The sequence below is a fragment of the Dermacentor andersoni genome, chromosome 1, assembly GCF_023375885.2.
Source record: "Dermacentor andersoni chromosome 1, qqDerAnde1_hic_scaffold, whole genome shotgun sequence".
NCBI lineage: Eukaryota > Metazoa > Arthropoda > Arachnida > Ixodida > Ixodidae > Dermacentor > Dermacentor andersoni.
Genome location: NC_092814.1, coordinates 266,144,384 through 266,158,420, shown reverse-complemented (window position 1 = coordinate 266,158,420; position 14,037 = coordinate 266,144,384). Strand labels below are relative to the sequence as shown.

The window sequence follows — 14,037 nt, the reverse complement described above, 5'->3', positions numbered from 1 at the left end:
AACCATTAGGCACCGCCGACCTACGCAAGACTATCACAGCAGTCGTGCGAGAGGAGCTTCAGAGGATGTTCCCAAGATCGCAGCCTCAGGTTGCCTCGATCACTGACGTCACGTGAGAAGAAATCCAGCAGTCACTGGGACTTCCCGAAGGGCAGCCGGAATCACCAAAGGCCCAGCCTGAAGTGATGACCTACGCCGCCGTCGCCCACTGTCAAAGTAACCCTCCACGCCCGCGTCAGGGTGCTGTACCAACGCAGTTCCATCATCCGCCACCACCTCCAGCTCGCCCACCCATCGTCCAGTGCAACACCCAAGGAAGACAGATGTCTGGTGCGCTTCTGACCACCACCCTTTCTGCTACCACTGCAGAGAAGCAAGCCATGCCTACAGCTGGTGCCCATACCACAAAATGGGACTACGTGGATTCGCCGTCAATGTGCTATGCTCACAACTTGGTGAACGGCCACGTGACATCGCTGACTACATCGCGACCACTCCGTTCAGGACCGGACTTACCCTGCCACCTTCGTTATCCTCCCAACAGTGTTCACAAGATGTCATTCTCAGCATTGACTTCCTGAACCAATACTGCACAATCATCGACCTGAAGTCGAAGTTGATAACGCTATCTGAAGATCAAGCGATACCACCCGAGAACCTTCGTAGTCACCACACCTTGAATGTGGTAGAAGGTCAAGTGAGCATCCCGCCTCGCTCCAGCATTGTCATTTCTGTTGGCACCAAAACACCAGCAGACGTAGAAGGCATAATCGAGGGCGATCAACGCCTACTGCTAAATCGTGAAATCTGTGTTGCAAGAGGGATCGCTTGACTGCATGGAGGAAAAGCGAAAGTAATGCTGACCAACTTCAGCCAGGAGTTCAAGCACGACGATTGCATACGTCAAGGAAATTATGCAAACCAGCAATGCGTTTGTCCTCTCGGATTCTGCTGCATCTACCCTGACAGCCACAGTTTCCGAACCAGACTTCGACATAAATCCAAGTCTCCCCCTGAGTAAGCAGAAATAGCTCAGATGTCTTCTCCGACGATACAAGGACTGCTTTTCGACGTCATCGAGCATTCAACACCAATTGCAAAGCATTGCATAATAACCGAAGAGTGCGCTCAACCACTCCGACAGAACCCTTGCAAAGTTTCAACACGAGAATGTGAAGCTATAAGGCAACAAGTCGACGAAGTGCTGAGCGACGACATCAACCAGCCGTCGAAAAGCCCGTGGGCATCTCTAGTGGTCTTGGTGAAGAAAAAGGACAGAACCCTACGTTTCTACGTCAACTATCGCCCATTGAACAAGATCACGAAGAAGGACGTATCCCTCCTCCCACGGGTAGACGACGCATTGAATCGGCTTCGCAACGCAAAATACATGTACTTCTGGTCGATGGATCTTAAGACGGGCTACTGGCATATAGAAGTCGACGAGAGGGATCGAGAAAATACCACCTTTATCACTCCAGATGGGCTCTACGAGTTCAAAGTCATGCCATTCGGTCTGTGCTCAGCACCTGCAACATTACAGCGTGTGATTGACATGGTGTTAGCAGGGTTGAAGTGGCAGACCTGCCGTGTCTACTTGGGTGATATCGTTGTCCTTGCCGGAAATTTTGACCATCACCTTAGGCAGTTTGCGACAGTACTAGAGGTGATAGAGTCATCAGGGCTCACTCTGAAGCCAGAAAAGTGCTGCTTCGCTTACAATGAGCTTGTGTTCCTAGGCCACGTCATCAGCAACTCTGGAGTCCACCCCGACCCGCAAAGACAGCTGCCATTGCAAAGTTCCCGCAACCCATCGACAAGAAGGCAGTGCATAGATTCCTTGGAATGTGTGCCTACTACATGCGCTTCGTCAAGGACTTTTCACGCATCATTGAGCCACTGACACATCTAATTAAATCTGATATCGAGTTCAAGTGGGAAACGCTGCAGTCGCCACCGGTACTCGCGCACTTCCACGAGGACGCTGATACAGAAATCCACACTGACGCCAGTAGCCTAGGCCTTGGTGCCGTCCTAGTCCAGAGGAAAGATGGACTTGAACGGGTGATAGCTTATGCTAGCCGGTCGCTGTCAAAAGCAGAAGGCAATTATTCTACAACCGAAAATGAATGCTTCACCATCATTTGGGCTACAGCAAAATTCCGCCCTTACCTATATGGCAGGCCATTTAAAGTAGTCAGCAACCATTATGCATTGTGTTGGCTAGCAAATTTAAAGGTCCCTTCAGGACGCCGGCACAGTGGAGCCTCAGACTGCAAGAATATGACATCACTGTAATCTACATGTCCGGACGAAAACACACTGATGCCGACTGCCTATCATGCATCCCCATTGACCCTCCACCGCAAGACGATGAGCATGACAACGCCTTTCTTGGAATAATAAGCGCGGAAGACTTATGCTGAACAGCAATGAGCCGACCTGGAGATAAAAGAACTCGTTGAGTATTTGGAAGGGAACACCAACGTTGTCCCTAAGGCAGTTAAGTAAGGATTGTCCTCATTTTCACTTCAAAACAACCTACTCGTGAAGAAGACTTTCTCGCCAGTCCGTATCAACTACCTTCTTGTTGTTCCCTCAACACTCCGTTCAGAAGTACTGCACGCCCTACATGACGATCCTACTGCTGGGCATATTGGATTCTCCCGGACGCTATCAAGGATGCAGGAAATGTATTACTGGCCGCGCCTGACTGCCGATGTCGCCCGTTACGTCAGGACATGCCGAGACTGTCAGCGGGATTATTACAGTCAATCGAATCTCCTTGCCGACGATTTCAGCAGATCGGGATGGATTTGTTGGGACCCTTTCCGACATATACATCCGAAATAAGTGGATCATCGTGGCAACAGACTACCTCACCCATTTCGATGAAACTAAAGCTCTGCCGAAAAGTAGCGCAGCCAAAGTGGCTAAATTCTTCGTCGAGAACATCCTGCTGTGACATGATGCCCCGGGAGTCCTCATCACCAACAAAGGAACAGCATTTACAGCAGAGCTCACCCAAGCCATTCTGCAATACAGCCAGACAAGCCACAGGAGGACAACCGCTTACCACCCGCAGACGAATGGTCTTACGAAGTGCCTGAACAAGACCCCCACCGACATGCCAGCAATGTACGTCGACATCTAGCACAAGACGTGGGACGCGATCCTGCCGTACGTAACCTTCTCCTACAACACAGCAGTGCAAGAAACAACACAGATCATGTCTTTCAAGCTGGTTTCGGCAGAAACCCTATGACGACCTTCGACATCATGTTGCCACACATCATTGATGAAGAGAACCTTAACATCGCCACCTATCTCGAGCATGCCAAAGAAGCCCGACAGCTCGCCCACCTGCAGAACAAGAGCCAGCAGAGGACCAACAGCCAACACTACAACCTTCAACGACACTACATCGAGTACCAGCCCAGTGATCGTGTTTGGGTTTGGACCCAGATATGCCGACGAGGACTCAGCGAAAAGCTTTTGCGCCACTATTTTGGACCCTACCAGATCATCCGACGCATTGGCATGCTCGACTATGATGCCGCACCAGACGGCATTTCGTTATCGCAGCCGTGCCGCTCACGACCTGAAATAGTCCATGTTGTGCGACTAAAGCAATTCCACCAGCGCTAACGAACTTTGGGACTTTGCATAGATAAACTTTGGACTTTCATTTTTTTTTTTTTACTGTTACATTGGACTTCATTTTGTCGTTGTTGTTGTTTTGTTACTTTTGCTTAATAAGTATCCTTTTCTGTTTCACTCTCCTATTATGTTTGTAGCATCGGGACGATGCTTTTTGCAAGGGGGGCATTGACACATGGACTTGTTTATCTTTTACGGATTAGTGCTTTCCACCATCTAAGAAATGTTATCGCTCAGTGCGGGATGCACCTGCATGTATCGGAAGTTTCTCGAATGTTATCGATGGTTCTGTTATCACCGAAGCTAGTGAATTTGACTGCATGTGTGACGCGAATTGTCTATAACTTTCGGGAAGACATGTGGGTACCACTGATTACTCTGGAACCTTCGATGATTCGTGTATAAAAGTGGACGTGCTTGACCGGCAGATCAGATTTTCGACGATCACCGATGGTGCTTCCCGCTATTGTTGTGCTTTGAGTGTAGCCTGTTTTTGAGAGCACAGGTTCGCCCAATAAAACACTAGTTTCACCATTCACAGTTTTGCTGCTTTCTTTACCGTCACTACCACATGACAATATAATGAAGTGCATTTATACACAATTTCAATATAACGAAACTTCACTGCCATCGCGAAGGAATACAGAGACAATAAATGGAAACTTCCATGGATGCAGATGGTCAAATGGTTGAATTACAAGCGGCTGCTTGTGAACGCACTTCCCAAATCGCACAACCATGAGCAACCTGACCATCGAAGCAGAGCAGTATCATGTTCTGTATAAAGTCCAAGTGCGATAAGATCCTATCGCCCGCTGTATGGCTTGGGTGGCTTTTACATGCAAGTGTAAGCGTGCGAGGGTGAGCTAAGAAGGCTGGTGGCTTGTTAAGGGGTGTCTTGCCGCGTGAGCAAGGGGAAAGGGGAGCCAGCTCACAGCAACATAATCAAGTGTGCACGAGGAAGAGGAGGAGTAGTAAGGGGAGGGGCAAGTTGCCGCATATCTCCTTATCTAGCGTGGCCGTGGATTAGAATGACTGTTAGCGCGGCAGAGGGCTACGCATGTTGTTTCAGTCTGTTATTATGATACACTGCACCACGCACTGTGTAGCAGCATAGCAAACGACAGAGTGAGCCAGAAAGTGTTAAAAAGTCGTGATGTGCTCCCATGCGACTACCTTCTGCGTCATGACGTCAGAACACATACACTTTCTGGAAAACAAAACCTGAACTGGTTCACAGGAAAGCTATTTAACAAATTATTTAGGGCACTCCGAGGCTTGCCAGTACATTTTCTTGGGCTTTGAAGTCAAGAACCTTCATAACCCCCAAAATAAAAAAAAATTTGGAAATGGAAGCTTAAGAGCTAATGCGGTTATGGTTCAAGGTCTGCTGATGACTCCTACCTACTACTCTCAGTAGCATATCATTCTTTGCCTTCTCTTCTACATGCACGAACAAAAAAAGAAAGCAGCAAGAACCGTTTTAGGGTCACAATGAAATACAAAAACGTGCCGTCTTTTTTTTCTTCGTACACCAGAGAGAGCATAAGTACACAGACCAGGAATTTACAATAAATTAGATTTTGTAGCTGCCAGTGCATGAAATTTAAAATTGAGGACTGGTGTCCGAACTTGACATTGCGAACTTGCCGGTGCACTCATCAGCTTATGGACATGGATATTCATGTGCATAAAGCATCATGGATAGTAAAGAGAGCAACACCTGAAGTGGTTCATTCACAGCACAGCATGAGGATCACTGCTCTAATAACTTTTCTTTGGTTTGACATGCCTTCACTACAGTAATACATGACAGTAAAGCACGATAACAGCAGCTGTTGATTCTGCCATTTGCCTACTCCATGCAAATACCACACATATTTTTCATATTTTTCTGAGTAACTGTAAAAACAAGTAAAAGAAGAAACAGCATCTGTAGGTCTTATGAGGTCAGAGCAAAGCACAAGACCTGCAGATGTCGTCTCCTCTTACAGGTATGCTGTTTTTGTTTTGTTCTGTTTTCTTTCTTTTTTGGCTACCTTATAAGCATATCCCAGAGAAGCTCCTAAGATTTTGTAGCAGCACACACTATGCTCTTCGCCCTTTTTTTTTTTCGGTGTCCAAAAAAAAGAAATACCAAGAAATGGGTACAAAGAACGAGAGATGGATGGTAGCTGATGGCTGCAGCAAGAACACAGCAAAATATCAACTGGCAAGATAAAAATACCTGGCCGAGAATGTCTTTATTGCTTTACTTCTTTATATTGTTCAAATACATGCTAAATGATATATTAAACAGTTTCTCTGAAAACTAATTGAGATACAGCGGGTAAAAAAAAATTGTTGACCAGCTCATTAAAGGCAAATGTATGGTCCTAAACTTGTGTTTGGTACTTGCTTTGACAAGGTCAAATTGTGTTCTTGAGATGCATCTCAAAGGAGAAAAGAAATGAGAGCTTTCTTGAACAAAAGAAACAATTTTTTCATTCATGATAATATGACCACCACGTTCACTAAGAAGAGACCGACTCTGACCGATGCATGGTCGGTGCATGCACCGACTCTGACCGGTGCATGGTTAGACTTGCTGAACGCCATTTTTGTTTTGAACGGAGCCTCCTTGCTGCCCCACGAAGTGGTGCTACTGCAAATCCCCGTTCATCATCATCGTTTCTGCCTGGTTCGATAGAGTGGCTCTACAGCAGTTCCAGTTTCAGCTTAGTAAGCCATGTCAAGACAATTAAGCAGCTGATTTGTTTCTTCTCGCACGACGCTGCGAGTAGGCAACATTTTTCGTTTGTGCTACTGGTGACGGCATGGTGGTGTTTGCTTTGTGTGCTGTGTCGAGGTTCCGGTGATTCAACGTGGCATACGGAAACATTGCGCCAAGTGTCTAGTGGCACCGACAGTGCCCGCGCAGACTGCGCTGGGGAATGCCGGCAAGCGGGTGCCGGGAGGCCTAGAATTTGTCACCTTCCGATGTGCTCCCTACTGACGACGAAAATGTTCTGCCGAGACCTGCGCAGTGGTTGCACTGCGATTCCGGACACCGTCTCATTTGACAGTTTCACAGGTGCTGACACTGCTGTACTGACATGCGCAAAACTCAACGACGGCGAGATCATTCGTCAGGTTTCTGCTGCACCACCGGACGATGACTCCGAGTCGGAAGATGACACACCATTGCTACACTGCCATCGCATGCGGAGCGTGTGCTGTGCTGTTTTTTTTACCAAGCCCAAGGGGTGGTTCAGGACCCCTTTAAGCTTGCCACAGAACTTTTGTAGGATACACACTTTACTAACAACAGTCTAGCTTAGACACCACACACAAGCAGCAGCTATAAATTTGTTACAGCCGAAACTGACAAGCAACAGTGTTTTTTATATCATAGTAATTCTTTCAGTGACTTTACTAGTATTGCAGGTTTTGCCTGTTTCAGGAAGTTGTCTGTATCAACTTGCTCGAAGCAAGCGTCCCTTTTGCACCCTTTCACCATTGGAAAACTTCCAACGGGAGGTTCGTAGATTAATGAGATAAAACTTTTTCACAAACACCATGTTTCGTAAAACTAGATGCAATATTTGTAAAATCGTAAAATTTATGAAAGAAAGTGAAGTTTCGCCCAAAAGGAGAAGCATCGATTACGATAGCAAATTAGTAGATTGCTATACGAAGTAAGGATAGTAGTTTTATTGGCCGTATAAGCTTGTAAACATTCACTTACTAACTAAACTAATAAGCACGGTGTCACACACACACAGGTAAACATGAACATAACTCACTGTCAGATCACTGGAGTGAGGAATCATGGCAGCAGCAGCGGGTGAATTTACCTTCGTACATTTCTCGCTTCAATGCAAACGAAACATAGAAAGCACAGTGCATGCAAAGCTACAGGCACTATGCGCACTCTGCGAACATCGCAGATCACTTTGAAGATGAAGCCTGTGCGAGTGCACACTTTGGCCACATCGCAGATCACTTTCAAGATGTGGCGCCTACACGGACGCGCTGTGAGCAGCAGCCGCCGGGGAAGAACCCCCCTCCCTCGCCTCATCCCTGTGTTTCGCGCGTGACAGGAGAGGGTGCTCACGCACGCAAGATTGAGCAGCGTTTGTCGGCTCACCCTCGTACATGTTGTGGGGGTGCGTGACTCTAACGCCTCCCCTGAGATGCTGTTTTCCCGCACGGCCCGCGTGGCCTGGCACCCGCGGCAGTCGGAGTGGTACAAGCGCGGTGCGAGAGATGGCGCGACTATCGCGCCGCGGCGGGGTTACTCGGGCGCCGAGAGACAAGGCGCGTCCTCTTTGGTTCGAGGTCATCGGCGGGCGCAGACGTCCGCGCGGGCGCCGTCGGATGCTTCTGCGAGACTGTCTCGCGTGGCCGCCTTCGAATGTGCCACCATTCGCGTGACTGTACACGCGAACGACCAGGCGTTGGGATCCAGCATGGGGCGAATATATTCGCCCGCAATGCGGTCGCGGTAAGTCGGACTTCTAGATTTGTCGCACGCCCATCGGCATGTTTTGGGGATAGCAACTCGGCTAGCAGGCATTGATCTATGAAAGGTGCAATAAATGCCCTTGTGATTGTTTGCACTACTGTGTTGTCGTTCTTTTGTCCCAAGAGTACGAAGGAGAACCCCGTATCTCCCACATCTGGCTGCCCAACGTGGACCTCTTGGGGCATCGGACGATAATTTTAAGTGTTGCTTCGTTCAAGACCTTTGTTTGAACCGAAGCGTAGGCCTAGTGTGGATTTTGATCGCTAGCGTCGGCGGCGTGCTTTCTTGAGCGAGGCGACGGTGGCTGTAGTGTGTTTGAACTTATCAACATGCTAAGCCTTTTCGCAAGTGTTTTTTTTAATGACATTCGTCAGTACAAGAGCCACGTGGTCTGCATCCTGGGAGAGCGAGGCTGAGCGCCCGCGAAGCAGTGGCAAGCCTGAAGCGAGTGAGTACGGAAGCCTCGTGGGTGGCCCGAATTTCTTATGTAAATAGCTTCTTCTATCTCTTTGACTCGGATGAAGTCGCGGCTCTGGGAGCCGGGTGGCCGCGGGTCACGGGTGCCACGACGGGCTGACTGGTATTGCGGCCTGGCACCGGGCGCTCCGACACCGTCTGGGATGGTGGGCGCCGTCAACTCGGATGCTGTGTGCACCGAGCGGAGTAGGACCACCTCACAGAGCTGACGTCTCCTCGCGGCTACCTGTGCGCCCAATTTGGGTGTTTGTTGGATGCCGGTTGTTGTCAGAGTAGCGACGCTTTAGGCCTAAGGCTTTACGAAGCTGCCTGTCGCACGTGGAGGGACACAACCTGGTGGACCGTGGCGTTGAGGTGTTGCAAGTTGCTTCCCTCATTCCATTTAGCCTCGCACGAATTGAAATTACTCGTTCGACTCAAGAAAGCGAGCTTCGTTCACGTGAACTTAGCATCTGAGTAGCTGCCCGATCTTTTGCTAGCCGAGTTGAACATCGTACCACGTGGGCGATGCACATGCAGAATTCCTCTCCCTTGCACTACTGTAGTGTTTGCCGAGTGTGTTGAGTCTACGCAGCGTCATTGGAGCCACCCCGGGCGATGGTGATGCTGTGGCCAGTTCGGCGCGGCGACTTCGGCGGCCTCCTGCATCCAGCTCACAACCCTCGGCGGCGGACAAAAGAGCCGGCGGTCACCGACAGCTACGGCGGCTCTTGCCAGCAAAGCGCGTTGGCGCGAACGACGCTTGCTCGTACCGACTACTGCGTCGTTTCCGGAGTCCTGGCCTGGAATCGTGCTGTCGAGTCCGCAAAGCTGCTGCTGTGACCGGCGGACGCCAGCGGTGTACCCCAAGGACAGTCGGCTCGCATGTTATGCACAGCGTGTGGACATTTCCTCGGCGCGGCCACTGTTGCATGTACCACCTTGTTCGCGAAGCACGTGTTGATGTTAGACCGAGTGACATGTTTCGCCGGAATAAGAAGTGATTTAAGGTTGGGGGGATGTGGGGGTGCGTGACTCTCAAGCCTCCCCTGAGATGCTGTTTTCCCGCATGGCCCGCGTGGCCTGGCGCCCGCGGCGGTCGGAGTGGTACAAGCGCGGTGCGAGAGATGGCGCGACTATCGCGCCGCGGCGGGGTTACTCGGGCGCCGAGAGACAAGGCGCGTCCTCTTTGGTTCGAGGTCGTCGGCGGGCGCGGACGTCCGCGCGGGCGCCGTCGGATGCTTCTGCGAGACTGTCTCGCGTGGCCGCCTTCGAACGTGCCACCATTCGCGTGACTGTACACGCGAACGACCAGGCGTTGGGATCCAGCATGGGGCGAATATATTCGCTCGCAATGCGGTTGCGGCAAGTCGGACTTCTAGATTTGTCGCGCGCCCATCGGCATGTTTTGGGGATAGCAACTCGGCTAGCTGGCATTGATCTATGAAAGGTGCAATAAATGCCCTTGTGATTGTTTGCACTACTGTGTTGTCGTTCCTTTGTCCCAAGAGTACGGAGGAGAACCCCGTATCTCCCACAATGTTCACAAGCACATACAGCATATGGCGCACAGCGACTATTTTATCACCTTTGGACTTTATACAGGAGCTCTGGGCGACACCGACGGAACAAATGCGCCTGGAGTGCCCACATAATTGCTATTGCGATAAAATTTGGGACAGTTGGCAGGTATGCAATAGGCACTTCTCTCAGAATCCTATTCTTCCTCAAGGCTTCTCCAAGTATAAGTGGCTTGTTGGTAATGCTTCATTACTACTAGAATATAGTGCACTCATGTACAATGTGCTGTAGTAATAATCAGGGGCATAGCCAGGGGGACACACACTAATCATGCCACCCCCCCACATGCCCTCCTCTCGAAACTTGTGTACTAGGATACTTGGAATAGAACAGGAAGCGACAACCGCACCTGCGGTCACATGTGAGCCCCCTCTGAAAACATTCCTGGCCACACCACTGGTAATAGAACTAATTTCATTGAAGTGCAATGTCCTAGAGCTACCTGGTCGGTTACAAGAAACACTGTAGGGGCGGGGCTCCGAATTAATCTTAAAAACCTGGGTTTCCTTTTTTAGCATGCACCTACATCCAAGTACAAAATAATTTTTGCATTCCACATCCACTGGAATGCTGCCAATGTGGCAAGAAACTGAACCTGTGACTTTGTGCTCAGTTGCAGAATGCCACAGCCACTGTGAGCCACCACGGCCAGTAATAATAAGTGCACCCAAGTGAGAGGTCCTACTCACCTGAAAGGAGTGGAACTGCTTCTCCTGAGCTTCTTGCAGTGACTGGTATGCATGGCGCAGCTCCTCCAATTCTGCCTGGTCCTGCTCCCATGCCTCACATCGACTACGCAACTCTTCAATAGCCTTGTCCTTCTCCTGACACTTCCTGTTGAGATCTGATGCACAGAGAAAACTTGGTCAGATATCCGTGTTTCTCTTATGAGTTGCACACCCAAGCACCTTCGCAACCAAAAAATTGCCTTAAAGTAGAAGAGGTGTGATGGCACTTGAAAGATTTGGTTTGCACTGCACACAGCATGGTTGTACTCATTTGTCCAACAAGACTGGAGGACTTCAGAGTTTACGCTGCAACTTGACTGCACATGGCACAGTGCTTCAACCTGCGACTGCAGTTGACAGCTCTAAACTTACTGCAGTATAAAAAATTTGTATTTCAAAGCCTAAATACTAATCTCAATGTGATGCGAGAGGCCACAAGTGAATTACGCAGCTGCCTTCACACTAACATGAATAGCAGTTTTAAATATGATGTCCCAAAAATCATTCTGACAAATCAAACAATGTTCATAACTCTTCATAACTGCACTCAATAATGCAAGAATCCTTCCTTAGTTCGTCAAAGTCACAATTGGCAAATACACTCACTAAAGGATTACCATACTGAAGATGTGAGCACTCACCATCACACTTTGCCTTAGCTTTCTGAAGTATTGCAAGCTGACGCTTCACCTGCTTGACCAGGTCTTCTCTAGATGCCTCGTCCACCTACGTAATGACCATTGCAGTCACAAAAGAGCACACTCATATTAAATGTCTAGCACGCACAATTCATAACCAGCAGCCCCACATTCTGCAACCTTTACTGACGCACCCATAAAAGGTCCCTAGACAATACTATCTATCTTTGTAAATAAGTACAATGAAGTTAAAACAATTTCTACGTGGCCACACGAAATTGTCTATAGCAAAAAGTGGAGAATGTTAGTTTTATTTTAATAATTCCATTTTCTTTGAAGTGCAGCATTTTTATCTTCCCAGATCTCCACAGCAGCAAGACCTATCACTAGGCATATACTAGTGCGCTTCAAGCTCTGTCTCTTAGGCTACAGGTCTACACGCCACAACCTATATGCATCCCCTTCCCCCCCCCCCCAATCCTTCGGTGCATGCTGGCTGGCTCATAAATGCTCAGAGCAAGCACCTACCCTATGGCCAGCTCAAGTTATGCCAGAGTAAATGTAAAGCTGCAGCACAGAGAAACTCCTATAAATATCATAAGCAATGCCTACATACAATTCAGCTACAAATGGTCTAAATGTCACTATGTTAGAAAATCCTACTATGCACTTCTTACTGGTGTCTTCTTATATGACCAGTGCCTAAGCTACAAAATTGCTTCATTCAAAGCTCCAGCCTACCTGTCTAGACAAATGTTGATTATATTATAAGATCTAAGTTTATAACTATGACACATAAAGGGTGCTGCTGAAAAACAAATTGACACACTAAAAACACAGGGATCAAGCTGCGTCTGTACTACACAATTGCCCATTTTTCATACAACCAGGCTACAAGCAACCATGTCCCTACATTTTGAGCATGTTAATTTTAAAAGCTTTGTTAGAGGGCCTAACATGTGGCCATACACATCTGCACAAACATGTTTCGCCTGACAACAGAACAAATGGCAGGAATGCTACATAAGCTCTGGCAAAAGTGTTTTTCAAGCTGCAACATAATTAAGTAGGTCAGTTAAGTTTGAATGTAAGCCGAAACTGAATGTTTGGAGTGCAAAGAAATGCCTATAAGGAGGGGCTGTTGCAAGCTTAAGCAGACTGTTGACCCTTTTTGTATTTACCAACTAAGTTGCTTGGAGACTTGTAGTCCCGTTTACTAAGGGAAAGAAAGTGTGTGACACCTGCACACATATTTGTTCTGTTAATATTAGTTCCCTATTTCACATTCCCTGCAATGCAACTACCTACAACAGAAGTACGCAGCAATAAAATATGTCATGTCCCTTTCAGGCGTAGTGTCCACAATTTTGCAGGCCTAGGTAGTGAATCAAAAGCAAACGTAATAATGAAATTGATATTTAAAACATGTCACAGACATTTTGAAACACTGATTGCACCTGTGCTACAAGTTTGAATAGCCATTAAGTTTTTTAGGAGGACAAGTTGGAAGGTAGACAACTGAATGTCTTCTGTCAGTGTAAGTATATTGTCAAGTAGCAGGTTCACTTTGTTTTTCGCAATGCCTTCATCATCATCATCATCATCATCATCATCAGCCTAGTTACGCCCACTGCAGGGCAAAGGCCTCTCCCATACTTCTCCAACTACCCCGGTCATGTACTAATTGTGGCCATGTTGTCCCTGCAAACGTCTTAATGTCATCTGCCCACCTAACTTTCTGCCGCTCCCTGCTACGCTTCCCTTCCCTTGGAATCCAGTGCGTAGCTCTTAGTGACCATCGGTTATCTTCCCTCCTCATTACATGTCCGGCCCATGCCCATTTCTTTTTCTTGATTTCAACTAAGATGTCGTTTACCCGCGTTTGTTGCCTCACCCAATCTGCTCTTTTCTTATCCCTTAGCGTTACACCCATCATTATTCTTTCCATAGCTCGTTGCGTCGTCCTCAATTTCAGCAGAACCCTTTTCGTAAGCCTCCAGGTTTCTGCCCCATATGTGAGTACTGGTAACACACAGCTGTTGTACACTTTCCTTTTGAGGGATAGTGGCAACCTACTGTTCATGATTTGAGAATGCCTGCCAAACGCACCCCAACCCATTCTTATTCTTCTGGTTATTTCAGTCTCATGATCCGGATCCGTGGTCACTACCTGCCCTAAGTAGATGTATTCCCTTACCACTTCCAGTGTTTCGCTACCTATCGTAAACTGCTGTTCTCTTCCGAGACTGTTAAACAGTACTTAAGTTTTCTGCAGATTAATTTTCAGACCCACCCTTCTGCTTTGCCTCTCCAGGTCAGTGAGCATGCATTGCAATTGGTCTCCTGAGTTACTAAGCAAGGCAATATCATCAGCGAATCGCAAGTTGCTAAGGTATTCTCCATCAACTTTTATCCCCAATTCTTCCCACTCCAGGCCTCTGAATACCTCCTGTAAACATGCTGTGAA

At 48.1% G+C, this 14,037-nt stretch overlaps 1 protein-coding gene across 7 annotated transcripts in view; it reads right to left on the bottom strand.

The window, feature by feature from the left end:
* LOC126548191 (uncharacterized) overlaps window positions 1-14,037 on the bottom strand; it is a 159,225-nt gene that overhangs the window by 140,410 nt on the left and 4,778 nt on the right. For all 7 annotated transcript variants that reach the window (XM_055063106.1, XM_055063107.1, XM_055063102.1 and 4 more), the window contains exons 3-4: window positions 11,574-11,658; window positions 10,894-11,048 (exon numbers count right to left, since the gene is read on the bottom strand). In XM_055063106.1, coding sequence (XP_054919081.1) covers window positions 10,894-11,048; window positions 11,574-11,658 — 240 coding nt within the window. The remainder of the gene's footprint in view (window positions 1-10,893; window positions 11,049-11,573; window positions 11,659-14,037) is intronic.